Raw genomic sequence first — 27,837 nt, 5'->3', positions numbered from 1 at the left:
TTCCAAACACATTTACTACTTAGAACAGGCAACCTGTGTGTCTCTAGGATCTGACTTATGTTTATGCCCAGCTTCGCCATTGCTGCTTTTGTGTAACACTCCCTTCTGCTGATGAGCCCACTGACTTACTCTGTGCTCCATTAACCTTGATTTTTTTTCACCAAAACATACAGTTCTGTAAGGCTACCATGTTCAGCTAAGCTAAGAGTAAGAGCTTTAAATCAGCAGACACACAGGTATTTTCTCACACTTCATGGGGAGACAGACATCTGTGAGATACATCTCAGAGGACAGAATCTCGGAAAAATTTCAATAGAAAAATTTCACAAAAAAACACTGAAGTGGTACATTCATGTCCTAGTAATTTATTTTGTAATGTTCAGTAGCACACATACAAATTTCCAGTTAAATCTGAACATACATATATATGTATCAGTTTTAGTTTGATCATAATCTTAATAATATTCTTGCTTTAGTTTACCACAGAGTTGTATGTTCTGTGACTTATAAAATGTTAATATATGGAATACAGTCAGTAAGTTGGTGTGGAGAGTAAACAAACACACAGGTTAGATGTCATAACTGAATGGAGATGTGCAAAAGCCACATAGAAGCTCCCGGTAAGTAAAATAATTAAAACTGAAATCTAGAACACAGAGAGTGCTATCTGTTTCAGAATGTGAAAGCATGTTTCTAATTCTGCACACACTCTCTTCAGCAGTTTTAATCCATCCAGTGCCAGCAACGGGCAATGTGCTGGGAAAAATCCTGGTGCAAAATGGTTTAGTGTTTACTTTAAGAGAAGTTACAGAAATAATTAGTAAAACTTTTCAAAGGTTAGCATAATTCAGTGTATGACTTAGAACATTTAGTGTTAAATAGAGCATGTCAATATATAGGAAGTATAAATAACTTCAATACTGTTGTTTCCATATATTTTTTTAAAAGCAGCAACTGTAATGACAGTGATTTTATTTAAAAAGACATAATGCTTAAACTTAATCTGAGGTTGTGCCTCTTGCTTTTGAGCATAATTTTCACATCACAGAATTTTATTCCTGTTAATTCTATTAACCATGACTTCACCTTCTTCTTGCTTTGTATTGCTTCTACCTGGGCAGTAAGTGAGGATAAAATATTCCATGTAGAATGCCGTCTATAACTACGTTTGGAAAGTCATCTGAAAAAAAAGGGAAAAAAAAAAAGAAAGAAACTTACTTTCTTATCCATGTCAGTACAATATAAATGTTTTTGTGAAACTTAACTAGGTAAGGCCTCATTTACTTGGGGTTACTGCATCACTCAACTGTTTATCCATGTTGAGGATGTGCTATTAGTAATGCTGTTTCAGCACTAAAGCCACTTTAGGGTAGCAGTGGGCATTGCATGAATGCGCTGCCAGATTTGTAGCTTATTGATTTAAAGGGATGTTCTAATACTTAAGGCTGCTAGGCTCCAGCTCTTTATCTGAATCTTTTCTCACAAGGAAGATGGATTACACTGGCAATTCAGTTTCTAACAAAATCTCAATATACTTGAAGAAATTTCTAGATTACTACTGGGAATACTTCAGAGCTGTTTCTTGTATTGTGGTTTACAGCAATGTTTAGACTGAGAAGACTTGAGGATGCCTGTACAAAAATGATTACTTGATGCAAGAAATTTTCAGGTTGACCATTTAACATAAAATGTCATGTTACAAAATGTCATCCCACAGTACTTGAAGGAAAAAATTCCCACTACTTTGTTGTCACGGATGCAGAGGAAACTGCCAGTTAATTTTCACATTCCATTTGGCATGAAGGAATTGCCTGATAAACCCAATAATAGATCCATGTACATGGATGTACACTGTTGAATTGAAAAGATTTTTGAAATGCACCAAAACCTGAGAGTTGAATGAAGGGTCTATTTAAATCACCAGGCATTAAAACTTAAAGAATTTCTGATCATGTCTTACAACCTTAAAATTGTTAGTACTCTAGAAATGGATTTCCTGCTAAGAGCAGTCAGTTCCTGATATGAACTTTCCACATGAAACAAACCTTCAACTATCAGCCTACAGGTATTCACATAGGGGAGATGCAACTTTTATAAAAATCATTAGTACTTGATACATTACATCACTTAGTGTGGGTGTAAATTAGGGTTTGTCCCTAATTCTTTCACATAAATAATTTTGGAAGTAAAAAAATATTGAGGAAAGGTAGATTTGGACCCTGTAAAAGCAATCCTTATTGACTTACATGTGTTATTTTATGTTATTAATAAAGTGGTTTCAGAATATTACAGATGTTATGAACACAGATACTTTAGGATGTTTTTATGAATGGTAACCTCCCCTATAAACAATATATGTGTAATTCTACCCAGCTTCTCATAGTAAGCCATAATTATAAATTACTTGCTAATATTTTGAATGCATTAGTGTTTCCTCAAATCCTGTAAGATCATCTGTCCCAAATTACCCTGGCAGAATAACCTTAAGCAGTTGTCCTTAGTATTACCAAAATACACTTGTAAAGGTGATCTGATGCTTTCCTTGTAGATTAAATGATGCAGTTCCAGAAACCAGTTTTTTATTGGTTCTTCTATAACATAAAGAATATATATAGGAAAATAAGGATTAATTTTCAAAATTATACATCCTCACAACGTCAGATTTAATGTGGGCCTTTTCTGCTTAAAAAATCAAGCATATCAATTTAAGTTAAATGCAACTAAAGTACATATATATATATATATATAACTTAAGTATAAACACAACAAAGCACAGTCTTGCAGATCTGTGACCCTTGCATGGCTTAAAGAATCATCAGAACAATTTTCAAACAACTGACAGTAAATCTAAGATCCTACTATTTTAGCTTCCAAAGTATCATCTCCAATTTGAAGCATATTAGGTTTTTTCTTTATCTTTCTTGAAAACATTAATTTTTTCTTTCTCCCCATATCCTTACACAAAAAGTGATGTGCACTTGGGCCCTCAGACTATTAAATACATCATGAAAAAGGGAATCTGAAAATCAGTGATGTTTGTAACTGTGGATCTTATTTCTGGAAAAACACTCTTGCAACTTAACAGTGCTTAAAGCCCAGTCACTGGAGTAATGGCAAGATTGTATTTTGTAAAGACAAATCACAGTGCAGTGACAGGGTAAAAATGTTCTTTGAGTCTTATATTCCAGAAATAGTTTTTTATTTTGTTTAAAACTCACACTATTTCCTATTTATTGAAATATGTTAATTCCTATATCCAGGAAAGACTTCTGATTGAAATTCACTTTCTTCAAAGACAACATACAACAATAATTATTTGTTAATGCACACTTACTTTTGGTCATAGGTTGAACAACCTTGGCTGTTTTTACAAAGGAATCAGAGTCTATCAAAGTAAGAACTGATCTGAGAGGGAAAATTTTAGAAAACTCATCTATATTTTCTCTGTGCTGCAAACTAAAAACAAAGAAGAAGAATTAAAGGCAATGGTAGTTTTGTAAAAACTTTGTTTCTTTCTGACTAGACTTGAGTCAACTAGTAGAGGCTCTATACTCAGGACTTGGTTTTCTTCTTCCTTTTTTAAACCCCAACTCACATTCTAATTTGTGTTTTAATTCATTTAGTTAAAGAATGACTTGCCGTGAATTTGATGTTTTAGGGTTTTCAAATACAAAGAATATTCACCTGCCATATAAAATTCTAAATACTGTGGATCAAGGTCAGAAAATGCCTTGGCAAGAGTCTGAAATGTCCTTTATATCATATGTCACTAATGAGGCCTACTCAATATTTAAACATGTTACTCATTAGAAGAGAGCTTTATCTTAATGCTTTTTTGCATTACTTCAAAGAACAGTTACAAAATTAATTGGAAAGTTCCTAATGATTTCACAAAAAGGAGCCTTACTCAAGAGTTCACATTATGGAAAGTAGATAAATACCATCACAGAACTGGAGAATCTTGAAGTCTTCCAGCAAAATGTTACATGTGGGCTGGAAATACTAAGCACCATCTCAGTTTTTTGGAATAACTATATATGAAATCCATTTTCTCTCTTCAGAATGGTATGGAGTTACATTATGTTCATAATTTATACCAGGCTCTTGAGGAATCAAGTATACAATTAGGAGGAGCACTAAACACTAAGATTAAGACATGCAATGTGGCTCACTCAAAATACTAGTATAGGCAGCATCTGGACCAAATTTTAAACAGAGGCTATTCTGTGGGTGATTCTTCATTACTGTTGTCACTTGGGGCAGACGTGACCCTGTGCAGTGACCCCCTCCCCTTACCGTGCTTTGGTTCATCGATTTTGTGATCTGCACTTCAGCCTCAAATGAACATTCAGTCTGTGAAATCAGACTAGTGCTAAGTCAAAGTAAAAGCTAAACAACCTTGTAATGTGTCTTCTGATGTGGACCTGAATCACACTGGACCTCTGTTGTCTGTGTTTCACTCTAGTTACATATTGGAGTTCAGTAAGACTTCATAGGGTCAATAGTGTTTGGCCCCACTACTGGCTAGCATGGACATTGTTTGCAAGAGAGATTGCTTAACCCTCTCAAAATATATAAGCTTGTCCCTATGGTTTTGGTAAACAGCTTGAAAAAACAGCAGAACCACAGAACAGATGTAGCTGGGACATGACTGGAGGTGATCTGGTCTAAACCCTGTTCAAGAAGGAGCACCTGCAGGCAGTCACCCTGAACCATGGCCAGGCAGCTTCTGAGTGTCTCCAAGAGTGGAAACCCAACACCACTCTGGACAACCTGTGTTTGGGCTTGGGAAAATATTCCTTATGTTCTAGTCCTGTCACTGGGCAGAACAGAAAAGAGATTGGCTTTGTCTTCCTTATACCCTCTCCTCAAGTATTTAGAAACACCTTGAGAAAATATCAAGGAAGTACACTGCATTGTCTAGGAAAAGCAAAAAAGTGTTCTTTCCTAAATTTATTCTTAAAAGTTTAATTAATTTTAAGGCAGTGTGAGAATCTGATTTCTACACAGTATTTTGTAAAATGAAACAAAATGCCACATTAAAAAAGAATTTATGTGCAGCTCAGGGAGAAAATTCTCTTCTGAAAGTATATTACATTTTTAAAATAAAATATTTATTAGAAATAACATGTAGAAACAAGTAAAATAACAAAGCCAAGAGGAACCCACTCTGAAAATGGTATTTTTTTTCCCTGCACATGTTGAATTTGAGACAGGGTAAATTCTCTGAATTATTAATTCAAAGAACTTTTTATATTAAGAAGAAGAGTTTATAACAATCTCCAATGCTCTTTTGAACCACATAAGTCTAATGTAAATGTCCTGTGGAATACATCACTTACATTTTAAGTACACTTTTTTCCCCCCATAAAGAGCTCAGAGGTTATGAATGATAAGAAATAATACGCATGGAAATACAAACATGCTTGCAGTAGACCAGCTGGTGTTTAGGGAAAAAGCACTTACAAAGGACTGGGCCTCCAAGTTCACAACCTTCAGGCAAAACAGCCAGAGGATCAACAACAAGAAAAGAAAACCAGTGTTCTTCTTCTTTTGATTTGAATTCTCAGTAGGTTTGCCTGAGAGAACAACTGGGGGGAAAATTCCACCCTTTTACAAATCACCCACCCCACTTAGTGTTTTAATGGTTTCTTACACAAGAACTATCGTTTTATTGGCAGGTTATTAGATTTTGGACCAGTGTCATTTGACTAGGCCAGTATTAATAATAATAATGTGGTTTATGCAGTGCAGGGTCAGATCAGTAAAGTGCTGTTAAGAGATGACAGGTTTGATTACCGTTGGCTTTAGGCAAGACATATGGATCCCTTAGGAACAGCAGCACAGGCTGGTGGGACAGTTTGCTGGAAAGGTCAAGAACAGGGATGTCAGTATCAAGGGACAGCAAACAGACTGTTGTACAAACTAGCTTTGATAAAGTGAGGTGGTTGAGCTGCCACTGCATGGCTCCACACACCAGTGCTGCCCAAGGGCAGGCTCCATCTCTGGGAAGCAAAGCTCGCTGCTCCTCAGCCATACAGTGAAACCCTCAATGTCAAGCTGGAGTGAGGGGGCTGAATCCAGGAGGACTGGCTTGCAGCTCTGAGACCTCCTGATGCTGCTCTGCTCCCTGGCACGTGGTGCAGGCTACAACACCATCTACAGCCAGGCTCCATAGGCTCTCCAGGCCACCAACCTGACTCAAAAAGTCACCATGTTCTTACAGCCCCCAAAGCAGTTGCTGTATCCATAACCTGTGGAGAGAAGCCCTTGGAAGCCCCCCAGGCCTGAGGGCTGGGGGAGGCTGCCCTTGGCCACAGCACAGGCAGCCTACCCCAGCCCTCTCCACTCTGCTCTGTACATATACATTCCAAGTAGTGCCACCAGATGCAGGTGAAGCTCTATCAAATGCAAGGGGAAGAACCCAGATCTCTACTCTCTTCTGCTAATTCTTCTTGCTACAAAAAAATACATTTCCAGATATATTTCAGAGCTGGCAGTGTTCTGCCAGTTTTGTAAAGAATTTCTCAACGCTAGCATAAGGATGTTCTAGCCACACTAAAAATGGATAGATACAGCACAGCTGATGGTAATATTTAACAAATACAATTTTAATGCTAAACTACTCCTAATTTGTTAACTGCAAAGAACAAAGTAAATGGCAATAATTTAATTAGTTAATTAATCAGGTGCCCTATAAAGAGTAGAAATCAAGCTCACCTTGATTCTTCAGATTCTGTTTCATCAAAAGAGCTGCAAGTAAAGTGACAGGAAGCTTTGGTTACAACAAAATTAATTTTACAATTAAAACCCCCAAATCCTTTAAGAATCACCAAAGGGCGCAATCTTCTTCTGGCCAGTGGCCACATAATGCCACATAAGGAAATATACATGGGAGATTGTATCCTTTTATAACCACCACTACTTGAAAATGACACCATCCATTTTACTGTAACAGATTAATTTCCATATATCTATCTGTGAAGTGCTGAGGTGTAGTTCCACTGAGGATGCTGGCTGATGTCATTAACTGCAAGTGAAAACTACGAGCCTGGTAGCTTCTGAGTCACTCTGGACACTGCCCTGTGCCACAGAGACCTCCAAGGATAAGAGGGCCTCAAAATTATCTTCAGGTAAATTTGCCTTTTCACTACTGCGGATCCAAACAGCCTGCCCCAAAATGGAAAAGGGCCATGTGGCTTTATGGGGAGCAGAATGGTAGTGCTTCTGCACTATCAACCACATCATCTAATATAGCAAAAGAAATTCTGCCTACAAGGCTCACAGCTGCAGATGGTAACAGAGCTTCCAGTTACACTGGTTTGGGTATTTCTGTAGCCCTTATACTCGTTGTACCAAGATTCCCTTCTGCCACTGGTTAGGAACCCTTCCCAGGGGATGGGCAATTGGGTCATTGGGGTAATGTCATCAGAAAGGTGAAAGAACCTCATTTTTGAACACAGAGTGAGATCATAAAATGATCATAGAATGATGCACTATTTTGTGCAGATACTATGATCATAAAACACATGCAAAGGCTTTCTATGCAATTACTGAGTGCTTATGAATATCTTACATTTCAGTAGATACTTCATGATCTACAAGAAAGTCATATTTTTCTCAACTAAGCTCTCCTTGGCTTTCCAAGAATATTACATTAAACTTCCCTTTTGTCGTTGAACATGCTGGATTTATTTTACGACCTTTTGGGGATATATAAACATACTTAACATGAACCTAATGCCCATTTATTTTACAGTGTTAGAGTTGGCAGCAAGACCATTTTAAGTCAATGGAATTGCATCAGCACTGACTGGATATGGGCCTTTTGGCCTCCATATATTTTTCAGTAAAGGAGAGCTTACCCACAGCTTTCTGCTTTTGGCAAGGTAGGTACATGACGAACATTCAGAAAATCAAGAAATATCTTAGGGAGCTCTTCATTTTCTAAAATGACTGTCTGTAAAAAAAAAGGCACAATAGAAACTCAAGTTTAAAAAAATATTTTAGATATTGCACAGTTCCATTTAAGCTACTAAAACATTTCTCTCATTTCTCTCATTTTTCTCTTGCAATACTTTTCAGTTCTCCATTTTTACACCTATTTTGGAATGCCTCATTTTAATGGAAAACCACAGTTCTTGATGAATCGCTTAGAAATACATTCAGCGTATGCTACTACATTCTTTTTCACCTGCCATGACTGGTGCCAACTTATATTCCTCTCAAAGAGAGATGTCTGATTCTGGAACTAAGTTACTGGCATGCTCATTTGTGAATAAAGTTCTGTTTATTTAAAATATAAAATAAAACAGCCTCAGCTTAGTGCTTTCATGTTCACCTCACAGAAGACTACCATCTGGCTTACGAGTAGAAGAAGTCTACACATGGTGCAGTTTTATTAATGCACGTCTTGGTAAATGAAAACATGGGAAACTCCTTGCTTGGCTTGACAGGTCAGCTTACAATATTCTCCATCTATCTGCACTATGGCTCTGAATGACAAAGCTCTGACCACGCAGCTGCTGGCCAGACTTGCCACATTCTTCCACAACGGTGATACAACGGCCACATAATGGCCAGACTACATCCTCTGTTTTTTCCCTTGATGAGATAATCTATAGTTTTCACAAGGCAAAGAAAAACAGTTCATATATTCAACCAATGTCTCACCTGAAAGATAAAACCCCTATTTCTTTACTGTTCACACTGGCATGCATTCTGAAAACATGTACTTCACAAGAAAAATGAAGCCATAAGCTTTCTTAAAGAGATTTCCTTCATAAAGACCTGATCTGAAGTGAATGTATGTATGGAAGAAACTTCACTGGATTTAAAATTAAATTGACTCCTAGAAGCAAAGCTTTCCATGTTCATCCTGTTCACTTTCCCACCCCATGACAAAAGAAATATATATAGAGAAGAAAAAAATCTGGAAAGACACGTTACTCTTACATTTCAGAAGGTAACTTACTCCTGCATGTGTATTCTTTTACATTACAATATCACAAGACATTGGTATATAGAGGATAGCAGGATCACAAAAAAAGAGAAACGTTGGAAGAGACATCTAGAAGTCAACTGAATATTTTTTATGTTACATTTGCAAGTCTGAATTCAGAGGCTATACTTTCTTAACAGCTAAGGCCACCACTAAAATGTTTGAGAAAAAGATCAGGAAAAATGCAGCTTTTGAACTTTTCTCTTCTAGATTTTAAGGAATGTAACAAACAAGGAGGTCTAAGATGTTGGTAAGTGTGAAGCCTTTCAGTTCACCTCTATATGAAGATGCTGCATTAAAAAATGCCTCTTTGTTTGCATTCTGCAAAATCAGCACTCTGCTGCTGAAAAATTTATCCCGTTCTGCATTCAGGTTATGCACAAAAGAAGGTGTAGAGGTGGATGCATATTCAGAGAGTGTGTGAATTGCATAGCAATGTGTATGACTGGCTCAAATAAAACCATCTTGCTAATTATATGCGATAAGGAACCTCAAAAAGTTGTACAAAGATGTTTAAGGGCGTCCGGTGCTTATGTGCAACTTCATACATACAACTCTTGACAGCTTTTTCTAAAAGCTGAGCTGCCTGCAGAAGCTCCTGAATGGAGCAGGGAAGAACAGAAGGATACACCATTTTATAAAAGGAAAACTACTGACAGGTCTTACAAGCCTATTTGCTTCTACTTCCACTCACTTGAGATTAATATCTCATTCTATTTTGGTTGTTTGGTTGTTTATTTTTTTCCGCCCCCACAGCATGTATTAAATCAACCCAAGCCGTGCTAATCCTGGCCAGATCAAATATCTTTCACAAAAAGATGTAAGCAAATAGTACCCATTTTAGTCTGTTAAGCCATACAGTTTGTTAGTGGTCAATAACTTTGCTTTGGTGATCATTAAACTTGAAAATGTAGAATTTGAAGAGAAGCAAAGGCAATTTTGCACTGCACTGTATTTGTACACCACCTCAGCTGATTAGGAATTTTGTCATTTTGAGAATTTTATAAAGGAAGGAATGACTGCATTGACCAAAGGAGGATTTTGCAACAGATGTAATGTAAAGTGACACGGATTTTCAAGTATTAAAAATAAAAATATGAAGTTTACAAGTTAATTATACTAATGGGACAAATTATCGTCTGGCTTGATATCATTGGCTTTGATTCAACAAGGGGTGAGGATGTAATCTTGCCATTTAAAATACACAGTGGAAAACAAAGGAGAAAAAAAAAAAGCCTGATAACAACAACAGCAACAACAAAACTAAAGCAAAACAAAGAAAAGCCAACAAAAAACCACATAAACCCCAAACTGATCAACCAACCAAAACCAAAATAAAACCTCTACAAGCACCAACAAGCCACAATGGATTAGGTGTGTGGATATAGAAAAAAAATCTAAGAATTTCTCAGCTTCCTATTTAAGTTAAAAAAAACTACTCTTAAATCAGAAATGTTATTATAATTGGCTTAATTTACCTGGAACAACCCATAACACAACAGAGTTTTTACTTCTGTCTGAAAACTTGTGGGAAATCCATATTTTGAAAACTTGACCATCTTTACATGATAGGTGTGTAGAAAAGGAACCAGCAGGTAAAGTTTCTCAAGGACTGCCTATAATTTGTGATGGAATATGCTGAACTGCAGCATTTGTTCAAGTGAATATATGATATTGGCTTGTAGGCATTACTAGCTATCTTGTTTGCTGTGCTGTCAGAAACTGAAAGATAAATATTTTGAAAGAAATAAAAACTCACACTTAGTTCTTTGTAATGTGAATTTTTCGTGCATCCAAACTATATCAAGATCATAGCGATTAATTTCAAATATGAGCCCCAGAGTGCTAAGTAAGCTAATTTAAGAAAAAATACCCAGGATGCGTATTTCCTTCCTAAACAAAATAAAACTCCCTCTTCCCCCAAAACTAAACCTAATACAACCTCTAGCAAGTGATTTGGGAAGTGACTCCAGAAATACATTTTTCAACTCATTGATTTCAGCTGAACTAAAAGTGCCATATTTTCTTAGAAAATTGTAAAGGGTATTTATCTGTTACTGTCACACTTTAATGAACTACTCTGTGCTTCAGGAGAAAAACCCACAACACAACACAAGGGAAAGTCTGATGTTTACATCAGTAGAAATGTCTTTTTCATTGGAAGGGTGCAATTATTATTATGTAAGACAAATCATAAAATCCCCAATTTTTCTACCTTATCAGTTTCATAAAATCATGTTCCCTAAGGGTGTCATTGATTAGTTGCACATGTTCTTTCAGTGACATCTGAAGTACTTAATTGTCGGTTATCTTTTCTCCTCCAGTAAGTAAAATATAGTCACAAAATTGCAAAGGGACTTGTTCTGCCTTAACCTTAGCTAGATGCCATCATGCAGTGGAAAACAGTGCTAAAATATCACAGGATAATGCTCTCCAACAAGGGAGACATATAAACAGCATAATGATTTCCCATGAGTTTCCTTTTTAGAAAATTGTCACTAAAGCCAGGGTAAATGGTGACATATCTTCACAGAGGACAGTGAAATCGAACACTGGCATTCTAGTTAGGCCCAAACCTACTCATCAGCCAATTATAACAGTAACTGAACATCCTGCTGAAAACCTGAACAAGACCACTTTGTGCTAACCTTCAGAGATCATGCCACAAAAATGCATAATTTTCTATTATTATTATTATTATTATTATTATTATTATCATCATCACTAATACTATTACTCGTTTTAATAAAGAAAGATTTAAAAATAAATTTCTTACAGTCCTCTATCACACTTTCTTGAGGTAGCTGGAAGAACTGTTGGAAAGGGAGAAAAGAGAGTGGGAGCTGAGTTACAGGGTTTTTACAGACTTTTCTATGCAATCGGGTTTAGTTTGAAAGGCTGTACTGTTAGGGTGAAAAAGTTCATGACAGTTTTTCCTCTCTTCACAGGAAAAGATGCTTCACAATACCTAATTCAGTGGTGCAGCTAAAATGGGGGAAAAGAAAATCAATACATTCCAGCTACAGTAAGTAGGCTAGAGTGTCAGTCTCCACTGGGACCAAAATCCACATCTTTTAGAACATTTTAGAGTCTATATTCTTCTATTAACCTGCTTTTCCTGAACTGCTTTACACAGTCCCATGAAATGATAAAAAGGTTATCAAAAGAACACATTAGCTAAAAACCAAGCAGACAAAGGAACCAGACTTGAATGATTAAGCTTTTCTTTTTTAAAGTAATAGCAGATACTATCATGTTTTATAATATCCTTTGTGAAGAACTATGAAGAAACTCACTCCCTTGTTCAGTGAGGCTTGTTAGAGGTTATTAACTGGGATTAATTTTAAAAAGAATTCCCACTTTTCATTACTACCACAAGTGTTCACATATGTAAGAATAGAACAAGGTTATCAAATGTGCTTAAAAAACTGTATAAAGTTTTGAGAAAGCATGCAAACACATGTACAACAACACAGAGGCGATGCTCCATATGAAGCACAAGTTTGTTAACACTCCCACACTTTGTATCAAAGGGAAGTCAACAGTAAGTGACATCCATGCAATGGAGCTTGAAAGGGAACAAATAATGGCTATAGGTATTATAAGACAAAATAGATCCAATGAAGATCCAGAAGTTCCAACTGAACTATCTGAAAGATATTGTAAAGTCACAAGAGTTAAAGAAAAAGGACAGAGGGGAATTGCACCTCAGAACCTCAAGACTGGAGGATACTTCCTGTGAGCTTAAAACTCCCATGGTATCTCACGAGTGACAAATCCATTTATCATAGTAATCTTGAGCTATGTAAAAGATCAATTAGATGAAAGAGAAGCCCAATAGTTTTCACTGATGATTCCACTGGATCATCAGTGAAAATGTGTATGCAGAAATTCATGACAGTGTCTATAACTTACCTGCAAGGCAGTTTGCTCATCTTAATTAAAAATACTGCCACATAGGTCTAAAGATAAGATCACTTTAGTTAGAAAGCTAGTTGAAAACACAGTTACAGTTCCAACTAATATTTAATTACTAAGTGCAGACTTGTGGCTAAGTCTACAAATATAACCCATTTCATGAGAAAATAAAATATTGAATTTTTTTTCCAGAAAACTGGGAACATAATTTAGTGAGAGCAAACAGTGAACTTCTCTTCAGTAAAAGAGGAGACCAGTCCTTGAAAGATTAGAAACAAAGTGCAAGAACAGTTCCTTTGAAAAATACAAATGAAAGGAAGCGGTCAATACAATTTCCTGAGACACTGCTCAAAGGATTGGAGGTTAAGACAAAGCTGGATGAGAAATGAAGAAATCAACAGAGCAAAAGGAAAAGAAACAGGCAGAAAGGAAAAAAGGGCAGGGCAAGTTAATGACATTATAAAAACTTAGGAGGAACAAGAAAGTCTTTTAAAAATAAGTGACAGGAAAAAGTAATACAAAGAGTAAATACATCCACTAATGACAGCATCTAGTTTTGTGTCTGATTTCAAAATGTGTAAATTGAAGTATTTTTCAGAAGTAACTGACCACTGGGAACATGAAAAATTAACAAGTAATAAAGACGATTTGAATAGTGGTGGTGATTACAAACAGGTGCATGATTACCTTAGATAACTCTCTCTCTCTCTACATATATATATATATATATATATATATATATATATATATATATCAGTAAATCCAGAAAATACACATTCTAGAAAGATACAGAAATTAGGTAGCTAGGCTTGGAAAAGTTCTCTCAAGAGTACAGGGGAAGAAGGCTTATAAAAAAGCAACTGTATTTACAATTACCATACACGGTAGATTGCAGTACTGTTTTCTAAAAGCTTAAAATAACTAAATGCAAATATGCTATCGTAAAAAAACCACTGAACATTCAGGAGAAGCATTCATTTACTCTGCCCTCATTTACCCAGTCCCTCTCCCAGGACAAGCTCCAACTGGCAGTGCCATGTAGCACCATGATGCTCACCTGAGACAGGCAGCATCTGAGTCCTCTTACACAACCCCCAGACCAACAGAGTCACTGGTAAATGCCAGAATTTCCTCATAAAACACTCTAGGTACAAACCAGCCACAAGAGCTGCCTGCACACAGCACAATTCATATCACCAGAAGTGCATGTATTTTCCCTGCTCAGGAAGTTTCTGCTGTTCACTGCCAGAGCTTTATGAGGTATCAGTTACCTATCAATTAGATTTTGGACAACATCAAGGAAAGATACCACCAAGACAAATAGAAAAAAAAGAAAAACAAAGATGAGAAGTGTAACTAATGTAGTTGCAAATTATAACACCAGGCAAATTTCAAATTTGATAGGTTTTTGTTTTCTGTCAGTCAGGTACTGCCCTCCTTCTATGCTGATCCTTGTGCATCAGGAAGAAGGTTGCATGGGAAAAAGAAGCAAAACCCTGCAACAGATCTGACCAGGTAATTAAATACTATCATAAATACATAATCTACTTTAAAGTGGAAATGTCAGTTTTACATTCTCCAAATTTGCAAGTCCTAACCTTCTTCCTCTAAATATCAGGATTTAGTGTACATTCCTGTCTACTTAATAGGTGACAACCCTTTCTTAGAATTGTAGAATTATTTAGGTGGGAAAAGATCTTTAAGACCAAATCTTACCCAGCACTGCTGAATCCATCACTAAATCAAGTTCCTAAGTGCCACATCTATGTATTTTAAATACCTCCAGGAATGGTAACTCAACTACTTTCCTGGACAGCTTGTTCCAATGCTTGACAACCTGTTCCTTGAAGGAATTTCCCCTCACATCAGATCTAAACTTCCCCTGCCCAAGTAGAGGCCATTTCCTCTTATCCTGCCACTTCTTATCTGAGACAGGAGACCAACCCTCATTCTGCCACAACCTCCTTTCATGTAGCTGTAGAGTGATCAGGCTCCCTGTGAGAAAAATTTTCTCCAGGCTAAATCTGCCCAGCTCCCTCACCTCTTCCCTAGAGGACTTGTGCTCCAGACCCTTCAACAGCTCCACTGCCCATCCCTGGACATGCTCCAGTGCCTCAATGTCCTTCTTGAATTAAGGGGCTCAGATCTGAATGCAGGATTCAAGGTGTGGTCACCAGTGTCCACGACAGGGGGACAATCCCCGTCCTGGTCCTGCTGGCCACACTATTGTGGACACAGGCCAGGAGGTCATTGGCCTTCTTGGCCACCGGGGCACAGCTGGCTCATGTCCAGCTGATGTCAACCAGCATACCCAGGTCCTTTTCTGCTGTGTAGCTTTCCAGCCTCTCTGCCCCGAGCCTGTAGAACTTCAGGGGGCTGTTACAACCCAAGGGCAGGACACAGCTCTTTACCTTATTGAACCTCATCCAGTTGGCCTCAGCCCATCAAACCAGCCTGTCCAGATCCCTCTGCAGAGCCTGCCTTCCTTCCAGCAGACCAACACTGCTACCCAGCTTAGTGATATCTGCAAACTGACACAGGGTGCACTTGATCCCCACATCCAGATCATGGATAGAGACTCCACAGAGGGCTGTCCCTAACACTGAGCCCTGGGGAATGGCACTTGTGACTGGTCAGGAGCTGGATGTAACTCCATTTACCTTCACTCCCTGGGCCTGGCTGTCCAGCAAAGAGTATGTCCGTCCAAGACATAAGCAGCCATTGTGAAGCCATCAGCATTCATCACTGTCAGATTTAAACTCAGAATACCCACCATACACTTCCATTTTCCCTTTTTTTTTGGATCCTCATCAAAGCATTTCCATAGTTGAGATCATAAAACACACAGAAAGGTATTTGCTTGTAACAGTAAACGTCATCAGGAGCACAGTATTCCTTCAAAGAAAACTTATTAATTTTCTGGATTAACAGTGGTGTATAACATCTTTTTTATAGCTGTTTTAGAACCAGAGAGCTAAAAAAAATTACAGTAATAATGATGACGATGATGATGATGGTAACAACAACAACAACAACAACAATAATAATGGCAATAGAGTACTATAAGAGAACTGGGTATTAAAGTGATATGCCTGTATCAGGAAGTTAGTCACTACAATAAGGAGTAGAATTATTGGCAACAAAGATATACATATCTGAATGTATACATATCTGAATGGAAACATAATACAGAACTGCTGTGACTGAAACAGAGAGACTTTGGATAGATGGTTTCTGACCATATATTACAACAGAGGAAAGAGACTTCAATACTTACTGCAACTCCTGAAAGGATAGAGCCTACTTTCATTTCTAAAAAACTTTCAACAAGCTGCTCCTCCCCACCCCCCGCCACTCACCAAAAGCTTTAAGGCAAACTCAGCAAAGATAAGAAAGTTGTTACAAGATCCTTGCAAAGATAAATAAGTTGTTGTAAGATAGGTAAGGAGAACACTGCTCTGAGTGATGCATATTGGAAAAAATTTAACAAAACAATGATGGACCTTAGAATGGCCATTAGCGATTGGGGGAGTGAGTTGCTGATGGCTCTAATAGCATTTTCACTTCTTTTTAGCTTCATGAGGAATCTCCCACAGCTCTAACTCATTTTGTTGGCTGTGCTTAGAACAAGGGAAGAGACAGACGTTTGATAAGATCTGAGGAACTTATCTATGAAAACAAGTCTTGCTTTCCACAAGAATGGCAATTTCATGCAAATCTTGTATCAAAATTAAAGTCATGTGAACATGATTTCCTCATCTGCATTATTTCTACAAGATACTGTAACAAAAATGCTATTCAACTCTGCAATAACTTCTTATTTTGTATCTCTGACATTTTCTTGTCAGATGTTTTGGGTCAGGATAAACTCTTGAGAAATGATTCTACATTCCCTTTGAAACTAATTAGACTAAGCAGCAGGTACCCACTCCAAAGTCCAAACAAGAGAATGTAGAAAGCCCAGGGAATTCACCTGGGGTTAATGAACTCAATTGTGTCATTTTTGCAGAGGTAAAACAGGGGTAACATAGCTGACAAAATATATTTAGATTTATATAGTGGTGGTTTTTGGGTTTTGTTTGTTAGTTTTGTTTGTTAGTTTTGAGTGTTGGTAGCCCTTTCAGCACAAAATACAATGTTGAATAAGTACTCCAGGCTATTTTGTAGTGTTGGAAGTGTAGTTACAATGAAATTGGCAAGCTTTATTTTAAAAATTCTGAAGCTTACTTAAATTTTAGTCAACAAGAAAATACATGCTTGTATTTTCTTGTGTGTGCAAGACATTTACTTACCTTAATCAGCAAAAGAAAGGTAAAAAATCTGTGTGTAGAAGTGAGATTTTTTGTTGGTTTTTTTTTTTTCACTTGAATAGTTAATATACTAACAATTTACTTTGATAGATTGATTCTGTACTTGAGGGGTGGTTGCTAACGCAATGGCAAAGAAGCACAATGTATATTTTGACCATTGACAAACTTAGAAATAGAGATAATGAAGAAAACTGGAGAAAATGAAGAAAACTGGAGAAAATGAAGAAAACTGGAGTCAGTCCTAATGGTACAGATAGACATCACAGGTATAGAACAAGAATATGAATGTATTTGTTTAAATTTGTGAAAGCAAAGGGCTTTCTCATAGGAAGAGAAAATCCTGTTTTAAAACACACACTTATTCATGTTCTTTATATTAACTTCTGTTTGTAAACATTCTTATGTTTCAAACATTTCCTTAGCCCCACAAGAGAGCAAGACCAAATCAACTCAGAACAACACAATAAATGCTGTGCTGATAGCATTAGTAACTGATTAAGAAATGTCCGTTTTCTGAAAAAAAAATCACAAAGGTTTGCTTTGAAAAAACATTCATAAGAAATGTCTACTATGTATTGGAACCAACAGGTTAAAGTCAAAGATTCAGACAATGTCTTGCCTGCTTATGCTATAGAAACATCCTAAGAAATGGTCAAGATGTAGTGACACTTAACATATAGATATTAAAAAAGCACAAGACAGCACTTTATAAATTTTACAAGCAAACTGGAATCAATGTCAGAGAGCAAAGAACTTTAAATAGATTAAGTAGTACATTTTTAATAGATACTGATATGCATATTTAAATTAAATTTTTGATAAATAATTAGCTACTAACTATGCTGTGACAATGTTTTGCAAAGGATCATAACTCAGTCATTATTTTCATTAAAAAGATACATAATATGAAATAAATAGAGGACAGTAGAGCAGTCATAATGGAGTAAATTTTTTTTTTTTCCTAAATAACCCAGGAACAGGAAGATGCTCAAGACTGTCAGACAAAAGCAACAGTAAGCATTTCCTGCAGTAAGTCACAGCAGACCAGTCAGGTGAGCAAGAAAGGCTTTAATATATAACACTGAACTCACCCAGTTTTGTCACCAAGAGTCTGAATTTAACTCTTATACCACAACACTTGCGGATCTTGACAGATGGGTTATTTCTATGTGAAAACAGATTGATCAAGGACTGTACTCTGCTCCTCAGTATCACCCACTAAACTACTTTCAGGACTAAGACTACAAATTAACTAAAACATTTTGTCTTAGAACAAACATGCCTATACTATATTTGCTGACACCCTCTTCTATCACATATCTGCATTTTGTTAAAATCTGCCAAAGAATTACAGATCTTGTTCATGCCAAAATTCTGCATTACATATCCTTCCACATACATTTTCAGAGAAAGCTGACTTTGTCATGCCTGCATGTCCTCCATTACAGGAAAGATCCAGCAGCAAATTATTAAATTCTGTATTCTTCAGTTAAATTAACTGTTTGCATAATCAATCCCAACATATTGCAGTATGATTTTGTCTTGCTAATGAATCAACAGTATTTACACAAGTTATTTACACAAGTAGAAACAAACATGTATAAATTAAAAAACCACAGCAGTTAAGACTTGTGGTGTGGAACCTGTGATGCTAAATTCTTGCTGTTTTTAAAATCCAAAGTACTTGGTTGCTCATGGATTCAATCGCATCAGGAATTATTGTCATCAGAAGTGCCAGAACTGGACAAAGTAATTCCCTTCCTCTGCAAACACAGAACTGCTTTTTGTTAGCACAGCACTTCAGCATTTTTCTTGTAAAAACCCCAAACCCCAAAACAACCCTCATAACCCCCCATCCTTCCTTTTTTCACTCCTGCCACCCTGGCAAAAAAACCTCACCTCTCTTTCAGAGAAATGAGCATGCCTTGTTACATGCTGCTCTGTAACTATAGGAGCAAATCAATAGCAGCTGAATGCCATCTGCTTCGGGCAGCAGAACAGCACCAAAAGTGTGAGCAATGCATCTTCCCTTATTGAAAGGTTATTTTATGCAAGTAAACAATTCATCGTCTTCTTGCACGCTTGATGCTCATTTACCACTTTTGATCAATAAAATATGCAAAACAACAAAAAAATTGAATCCTAAGAGTAGTTCTGATGCCAGTGTGATAGGTAATCAATACCAGGTCTCTGTTCAGTAAGGCAGCCAGTAGGGTAACTCCTTTATTGTATGAACCCAGGAGAAAGTGTGAAAATGTGTCTCATACCTACAAAATGCAATAAAAGAGTGAAAATCACAACTTCTATCCTGGAAATTAAAAAAAAAAAAAAAAAAAAAAAACAGGAAAGGGGAGCCACTATTTTAGTTGTGTTTTCCCCCTAACTATGCAAAGGTTACTAATGTCAACTTGCTTGATCATTTCTTGCAAAGAATCAGCTGTTTTGGTGTTGATAGAGCTCCACTATCATTAACACAGATCTTTGGTTAAATTGTAGTCATTACAATTGGACAACAAACCCTCTTCCTTCTGAAGCTGCCCTACCTTATTAAGCCTCAGTTTTCAATGTATTTATGGTTCAGGTGAACTCAGTTTTTCTGTTAAAAACAAACTGCTATGGGAATTTCTTCTGCACAGTGTTTCTTTTAGTCAGACCACAAACTGCCTTATTACATTAAGCCTCTTGACAATTGATTCAAGTAGAATACTTCTCTCCCAACAAAGAAAACAACATCATTTTTACAGATACTGCAGAACAAAACCTCCAATTTAAACAGTTTCCTAAAATAACATAAAATACTTGAAACAACAGCTGCTACCCACAAATGCTCTCTAGTCTAGTGTAATAGATATCCTAATATTAAAAAAAAATATTAAAATTACTACTCTCTTATTTGAACAGCAATTTCACAGACAGTATCACAAAGCCACAAGTTAAGCTGCATACTCTATATTCTGATCTGCACTTCACACCAAATTCTCTTCAGTCTTTTTTCCTGCATGTTTCTAGAAACTCAATTATTTGGGTATGTGACCTTAACATACATTTGGTTATTTGAACTGGAAAGAAAAAGCTTGATATTCTTCTGCAGAAGAGTATCTTATGCAGGGCTTCCATTTAGGAGAACTAATCAGTACAATTAAAAAAAAAAAAAAAACCCAAAATGAAAAAAACCTTGATTTTTAAAAATTTGCAATGCAAAGACATTTTCCGATGCACAGGCTTTGAGAAAAGTTTTATTAAAGTAAAAACCAAGAAATACTGAATAAAACCCAATCTCACCATAAGATTATAACCAAACAGTAACTTGTAGTCAAGCAGCCATGCTTCTACACAGGAAAGGCAAAAAAAATTCTCTCCTTAGCAGTTCAGTTCTCATTATTACCGCAAAAAGAAGGCAACTGGAAGAACATTGTAAATCAGCATGTATAAAATTTTTAAGGTAGTTACTGGTAATTAAAAAAGAACATATTCGCACATGTGGAAAAAGTCTTTCTGAACAATCAATGAAACTTATTGAATGTAAGACAGATTTGGGTTTAGGCTTTATTTAAATCTGTGAATTAGAGGCAGGTTTATAAGCAACAGTTCAAAATTTTTCTTTTATTACCTTGTAAGACCCCAAGCATTTGTAGTGGTAATAAGCAACTGCCCCTTCTCTATAATGTAGCTTGGAGCATGTTCCTCCTGCATCTGTTCTTCAAAAATGCTTATGAGTTTATATGAACTTCAATATATGGCTTGCACACATTTATAAAAGCCAAAACAACTTTGATCAAATTAATAATACAGAACATAGTAGTGAAAGTGCAGTAGCTTGGAGTCAATGACCCAACTAGCAGCAAGGGTATAATTTAAAGTCAGAAATTTCCAGTGCATGCACCGTTAGCCACAGTGAACCTGTTACTGCTCTAAAGGGAATTGTTTGCCTCTTATTAGATTTTCTACAGCACAGCCATAAGTGATAAATGTACTGCTGTACTCACTGTCAAGTTAATCAATGCTGCCAAAGTTTTGTTGACCTAACAGTAATCCATAAAGTGAGCGGCATTTTCTCTATCCCTATGACATCTCGGTCCTCAGTGGGGATACAAATCTTACAACAGCTTCTCAAAAAGAAAAAAAAAAAAACAAAAACAAAGCAAAGCAGGGGGAAAAAAGATATTTTCAAAATTCTGTCTTTAAATTAGCAGACTGTGAGAATGCCTTGCTTCTCTGACAAATTGCTTAAAAATGATGGCCATACAATGGAATCAGTTTGATGGCTAAAATACTAGCAAATGGATGACTTCATGGAGAATAAAGCCTTGCCCACTAAAGAGAAGGTAAAAAACAGCTTCATGACTCTTTCAAGGAAACAGTTGTGAACACGATTTACATGTAACTATAGATTAGTGCACTGGTTAGAACAGAACACATTGCAGCAATTGTGAAGACAGTAATGTGAAAACAATAATAAAAAATCACCACCAATAGGACTTGTCTATTGCTGTGTCTAGCTGTAATTCACAGTCCATGGGAGGCATCACCACTAGAAAGAAGAAAAAGTCAGGAAACAATTCCTGGTAGAACAAGCTGCTCTATAAACAAACTGCTGCCATGCTCTCACAAGCAATTATGGACATATGAAATATGAATTGCCATTGATTTTTCTTCTAGGGGTCACTCTGCTCCATGTTTTACGCAGTCTAGGCATTTATTTGGGTGGCAAACTGACAAGTTTTTACAGAATTAACACAGCAATGTAATCCTTGCTCAATCACAAGGCACTTCATTATGGTTCTATTCCTTGACACTTGTCCCTCCCAAAACTCACCAGCAAGGGAGTCCGTCATAAAGGTGAGGAATGATGCAATTACTTGTGAAAAGGGACCGTCCAAACTTGGTTAGGGAATACTTATTTACCTTTTCTGTGCTGATGGCACACAAGCAGCATCAGCTGGAAGGCTGCACTTGTCGTCACACCATAGCAAATCTGTGAACAATGTTCTGATTTGGCTAAAAACTCTCCACTTTCTTGTTATTGAAAGAGGGATAACTTCTCCAAAACAGAAAAAGAATTTGCAATTTAGCCTGCTAACAGAAGCAGAAGAGTTATCTGTATTTCTGTTAAAAATTATCAAACCATTAGAATCCTGCAAGAATGCCAAGATGTTCTCTACAAATCCTGTATTTTTGATGTTATGTTCTCAGTAATTACTTGATGTTCCTCACTCAGCAACAAGAGAACTACTTAATTATGGTCAGTAAACTCCACAAATGAGGTTGAAATTGAGTATCATAGATTAATGAAACACATATTCTGGCATATATTTTAGACAGCAATCTTCCTTATTTGTATTACTCACTTTGCACAAATACTTGGTCTCCATGTTTCCCATACAAGACGAATTAGTAAAAAAATGCCATGTGGCACCTCTTCTTCCCAGTGGTTATTCTTTCTCTGAAGGCTCTAGTTTACTTTATAAGAAAGCTGTGGCATCTGAACTAGGTAAAAGTGTTATTTAAGTCACATTTCTTGGTGCTTCAACAAAAAGGCAACACAGTACTATACACAGTGGTACAGAGAAATAGACTCTAGACTCCACGATGAGCAATTAAAAGCGAGTATGCCACCAGATGTGGATGTAGTGTAACAGTTCAGAAAGGATTTATAGTAGATCTGAAATCCACAAAACACCTATCACTGTCTGTTGACTGGCCACAGAGATGATCTTCAATACATGATCATCAGAAGACAATACTATAACTGACATGTAGATTGAATTGAATAAGATTGAATAAAGTCAAAGGGACAAAATTAAATATCGGGAAAAAAACAGAACAAAAAAAGGCTGGAAGATGGAGAGCTGAAAGAATCTGAAGTTGAAAGAATCTGCTATAGATACAAAAAAAGATAATACAGTGGTTATAACTGGTAAATATGCTACAGGGAAAATAATTTACATGTCTCCATACACACAGTAACAAACCCATCAGTCTTGTCTGATGATAGACTTCTCTCTGACTTCCCTTGTGAACATCACTGCTCTGCAAAACTGGGGAAAAATAATTTACAAACTAAAGAAATTACGATTATTTTTGGAATTTTTTGCCACTTAAAATTTGGGTTGAGATGTCAAGTCTGACTGCTGGACCTCTTCACTGAAATGTTGTCTGTACTTTTACATTAATAATACAGTTCCTGAGTTACTTCATTGAACCCAGTTATCAAGAGCCTCCTACAATATTAGAGGGCAAATTCATCATAAAACCCACTAATCTTTGTTTCCAATACTACAAAAAGACCCCAATATTCTGTGGTAACTACTCTTGCAGTACCTGTTCTTGTAATTCCAGCACTTAAAACTGGATAACTAATTCAGGTCACATAGTTAAACTTGCCTGAATTAGATTAATTATAAAAAAATTCCCCCTCTAAAGCAGGCAAGCACTACTGCATGGCATTTAAATACAATATCATTACAGAAACACAAATTGCTTCTTAACTGTGAAGTTATACAACTGCTGCTGTTCAAAACTATTAGCACATATCACTGCTTGACCTTGACTGAGTCCAAATACACAGAGAAACGTGTGATGGGATAATGTGGAGATGGCTGCTTAAATGCTGCTGGTTGCAAGAGTGTAGACTCTGAATTCTGTGCATGGTCTTTGTTCCTCCATACTCTCCTGTGGCTTTGTGAGGGCTTTTCTTTATGAGTATCACATCAGGAACCTTTCCCACTGAACTATGTGTGAGAGCTGGGTCCCACAGTGAAAAGGCACTTGAAGATCTGGATGCCTCGATATCTGAAGAAACTGAGAAAGGTTTCACCTAATTTCCTTATGATTTTTGGGAGATAATATGAGTTTTTCAGAAGCCAGCACTAAGGGGAAGCTGTTCAGAAGACCATGGTTACACAAAATACAACTGTGATCTTATTCAGGTGTGACTTGCCAGCAAGGAAACAAAGAAAAATACTGCAAATTACCTGTATTCAAAGTCCTATGTCTGTTAAGGCATGTATGTTATCATCAGTTCATGAGCCGATATGACGCCATACAATCATGGTTGTGAACGCTGAACTCCTCTAATGATGATGATATTCCAGAAATAAAAAAATATGAAGCTCAAAAAATGGAGGATGAACTTCCCCAGTCAGATACACATAACTGGAATGACATTTTCTCAGAAGGTTTTATTGGGAAAGTTATAACTGACCTTTTCATTTTCCTAGAATAGATGTACCCAGTGGGTTGCAACAGCATAAGAAATAAGATTTTTATCCAACCATTTTAAAACTGTTATTCTGCAAAAGTAGACTCCAGCTACATTGCTGCTGTAAAGGCCAGAGATGCACCACATAAACTGATGTTCTAAGAGAGCAGTTTTAAAAGTTGTGGCAGCTGGTATATTTGTGCTGTCAATTTACGGGAATGATGCCGACACACAGAGCAGCAATACAACTTACCTAGCCAAGGTAGTTCTACAAAAACTGAAGAAATTAGTCTATTCCATGTGCCCCCTTCTTGATGGAGTACATTACTCCAAAGCAGAGTATACAAAACAATTATCAACAAGTGAACAAACTTGTAAAACATGTTTTAAACATATCTATACACAAAGCCTGTAAGTTTATTTCAATATCTAAGGTGATAGAGAGACTTTCTCCCCATGATGGTGTGTGTACTGTCAAAATGCTAACACCAGCATCCAGGTGCTTTTTCTGTTTTGTCATTAAGGGAAACATCCAGAGGACCCACATGCAGAATGATGTTTACATCATGTGGAACAATGCAATTTGGCATTCACAGGCAGCTGGAAGAAAGGAACACCCATCCAAAAGGTCTAGATATATAGGAACACAAACCTGTACTAAAAGGGAATCAAAATACAGTGCATAAGCTAAGTCTCTACCACACACATGGGTTACTGATTATTAACGTAAGCAAAGCACACTTGGAGATTATTGTGTCTACAAACACAAGTGTTGAAGTATATGCAGGGCTTTTTTATGCTTTAGATGCAATTAGAATAAATCTTGTGATGTTTCTGAATTGTATGATCTGTGATTCTTCCATGTCTTTTATTTCTGTATCACATATAAAATTTTTCTTTGTGCTTAGTGGCTACTCTCAACTCAGTTTTGTTGCATTAGTGTTTCTTACTGCTTTATGTAAAATTTGCATTCATTGCTAATGTTGGTTCAGTCTAACTGTTATACTGAGCTTTGAACTAATTGCTCTCAATTAATCTGTTCCACTCTTTGATAGCTTATTTATCAGATTGGGAAAGATAGATTTAATGGTGCTTGCTGGAAACAAGTTCTTTAATTGGAAATACCTGAGTGCTTAGCTCACTTCGTGCTCTGGCAATTAAGGACAATTTGGAAAAGCGTTTTTCCCCCTACTTGATTAGATATCCAAACAAGCAGACAAAACAAATGACAACACCACCTAGCAATATTGGTTGAAATAAAAGCCCAGCAGCCAAATTACTTACTATGAGAAATGTGAACCATCCCCATCAATTCCAATGCTGTGTTACATTCATTTTGCTGTATCTTTGCCTCCCAAGTAGGTAAATGGCAAAATTTCTTTCAAAATGCATAGCTCTATGCCTGCCTCTATACAATTATCCCTTTCCACAAATAAGCCAAATCAACAGAAGAAATTATTTTTCTTGATTAAGCTCCCACATTTCTCTTGGGATGAAACAAAACAAACAATTAATCTTTCCTTATTTGTTCTCAGAAGAACCTGCATCCCTTAAATGTACAATAACCAGGGTACCTGTGGCAGGCAGTCGGCAGCAATTAGGCTTGTGCTGAAAACGAATGGACTAGAGTCAGAATGCCTAATCTGCTGAGAGTTTCTACAGCAGGGCAAGGTTAGACCAGGAAAATTCCCTTGCTGTGGAAACACTGTTAAAAATTACCACCTGACTTCAGTATAATTAACAAGGTTTGGGAATTTATATGAACTGAGTAATTGAAAAGAATTAGCAAGAGATATATACATTAATCTTCGCCAGTTACAACATGCCTAATGAAATTAAAGGTTCTACTTCTGCTTCATGCTTTGTTTCTGCAAACTTTTTTCATCTACAGAAAAAAAAGTATATTAGATAAAGACAAGTATAAAAAATTAAAAAGAAGAAATTGCACCATAAGCCTCAATTTCTACATCAATACTTGAAAATTTTCTAATATATAACTCACAGTGTTTATCATAAGTAACCCTGGAAGTTTCTTATTTTAATGTCCATATTTTCAAAGTCTACAGGAAAATCCATATCAGAGTTATAAATTTAGGCATCATTCAATAATGTGTATTTGTTTGGAAATGTACCTTCACAGAAATACCTATACCACAGAAAGCCTATCTCAGTCAAAAAATTCTGCAATGAATGGGTTTAGTAAAATAAGCTTTTTTACATGTAACTAAATCAATATTATATTTGGACAATAGACAGAATAAGCAGGAGGACAAAAAGAAAAGACAATCAATAGCGATGTGGGTAGAGATAGACAATGTTAGAGAAGATAACAAGCATTTGTTATGCTTCTAAGCTACCCATGACCACAGGACCTTCCCCCCTTACTTCACCTTGAAATCCTTCAACATCTTTCAGAAAGGAGTCATCTAAGACTGCATAAATGCCAAGAAAAGGCAGCACACACAGACACATGGGAATTATACCTAATGCAGGAGCATTCAATTTACTACAGAACCAAAGAAGAAGGCTCACTACCCTGCCACAACCTGTCTGAGGAAGACTATTTGCTTCTTCCTCTGCTCACCTCTCTTAGCTACTGATAGACCAGCTCTCATGTTTTACTTAGCGGTCCTTCTTACAAAGAATTCTTCTGTTCCTATGCTCCTTCCTTTCAACATCTAAACCAGAATTCCCCAAGAATTACTGCTTGTTTATTTCAGTATCTTTCTGGTAACCCCCTGTGATTAGTTCCACAGCTTGTTGGTTTTTGTTTGCTTGTTTTTCTGGGTTTTTTTTCAGAATGGTCTATGTTAAATGAGACAAACAATATTGGACAATAAAGTTATTATGGCACACTAGAATCAAGCTTTAATTCTGCTTCCTTAGTATAAAGATTTATTTTACATTGCTTACACATGTAGCATGATCCCACACTACTTTTTCCACTAGAGGCAGTTCTTTATCCAAAGCACATAATAAATGGTTCAGTTATTCCATATTTTGCTTTCTTCCTCTGGCTTCCAAACACAGTCTGTGCTTTATGTGCAGATTCAAATCCTGATGTAAAAAAAGAATTTTTTGCTTCTTCATGAACATTTTCTCCCTGCCCTCGTGAGCAATTTATACATGTGTAAAGAATATAATGGTGGATCTTCACTCACACAAAGAGTGTATGCAGAAGAATCCTACCAGATTATATAAGGTCAATGCAATCTAGGTTTAAACTACATTCTAATTTAGCACCGTATACTACTGGACAACCTTAACAAACATAGTGTGTTACACTACACATGCAATAATAAGAAACTCCTTCAGCAGAAAATAAGTTTACCCCTTTATTAGCAATTCATTTACTGACTAATTTTGAAGGAAAAGCCCTTAAGATTTAACTTGCTTTGAAAGTCCAA

General features: G+C 36.6%; 1 protein-coding gene across 4 annotated transcripts in view; it reads right to left on the bottom strand.

Annotated features, from left to right (window-relative positions):
* Positions 1 to 345: 345 nt before the first annotated feature.
* The window catches only part of SNX24 (sorting nexin 24), an 89,509-nt gene continuing 62,017 nt past the window's right edge, over positions 346 to 27,837 (bottom strand). For 2 of the 4 annotated variants that reach the window (XM_059873296.1, XM_059873299.1), the window contains 5 exons: positions 7,866 to 7,960; positions 6,721 to 6,753; positions 5,800 to 5,864; positions 2,508 to 2,591; positions 346 to 1,180 (listed from right to left, as the gene is read on the bottom strand). In XM_059873296.1, coding sequence (XP_059729279.1) covers positions 1,110 to 1,180; positions 2,508 to 2,591; positions 5,800 to 5,864; positions 6,721 to 6,753; positions 7,866 to 7,960 — 348 coding nt within the window. In that variant the 3' untranslated portion in view covers positions 346 to 1,109. Of the gene's footprint in view, positions 1,181 to 2,507; positions 2,592 to 3,334; positions 3,457 to 5,799; positions 5,865 to 6,720; positions 6,754 to 7,865; positions 7,961 to 27,837 lie in introns of all 4 variants that reach the window. The other 2 variants (XR_009490272.1, XM_059873297.1) reach the window with 2 other exon arrangements.

The sequence above is a fragment of the Haemorhous mexicanus genome, chromosome Z (assembly GCF_027477595.1).
Source record: "Haemorhous mexicanus isolate bHaeMex1 chromosome Z, bHaeMex1.pri, whole genome shotgun sequence".
NCBI classification, from domain to species: domain Eukaryota; kingdom Metazoa; phylum Chordata; class Aves; order Passeriformes; family Fringillidae; genus Haemorhous; species Haemorhous mexicanus.
This window is presented reverse-complemented; position numbering and strand designations above follow the sequence as displayed.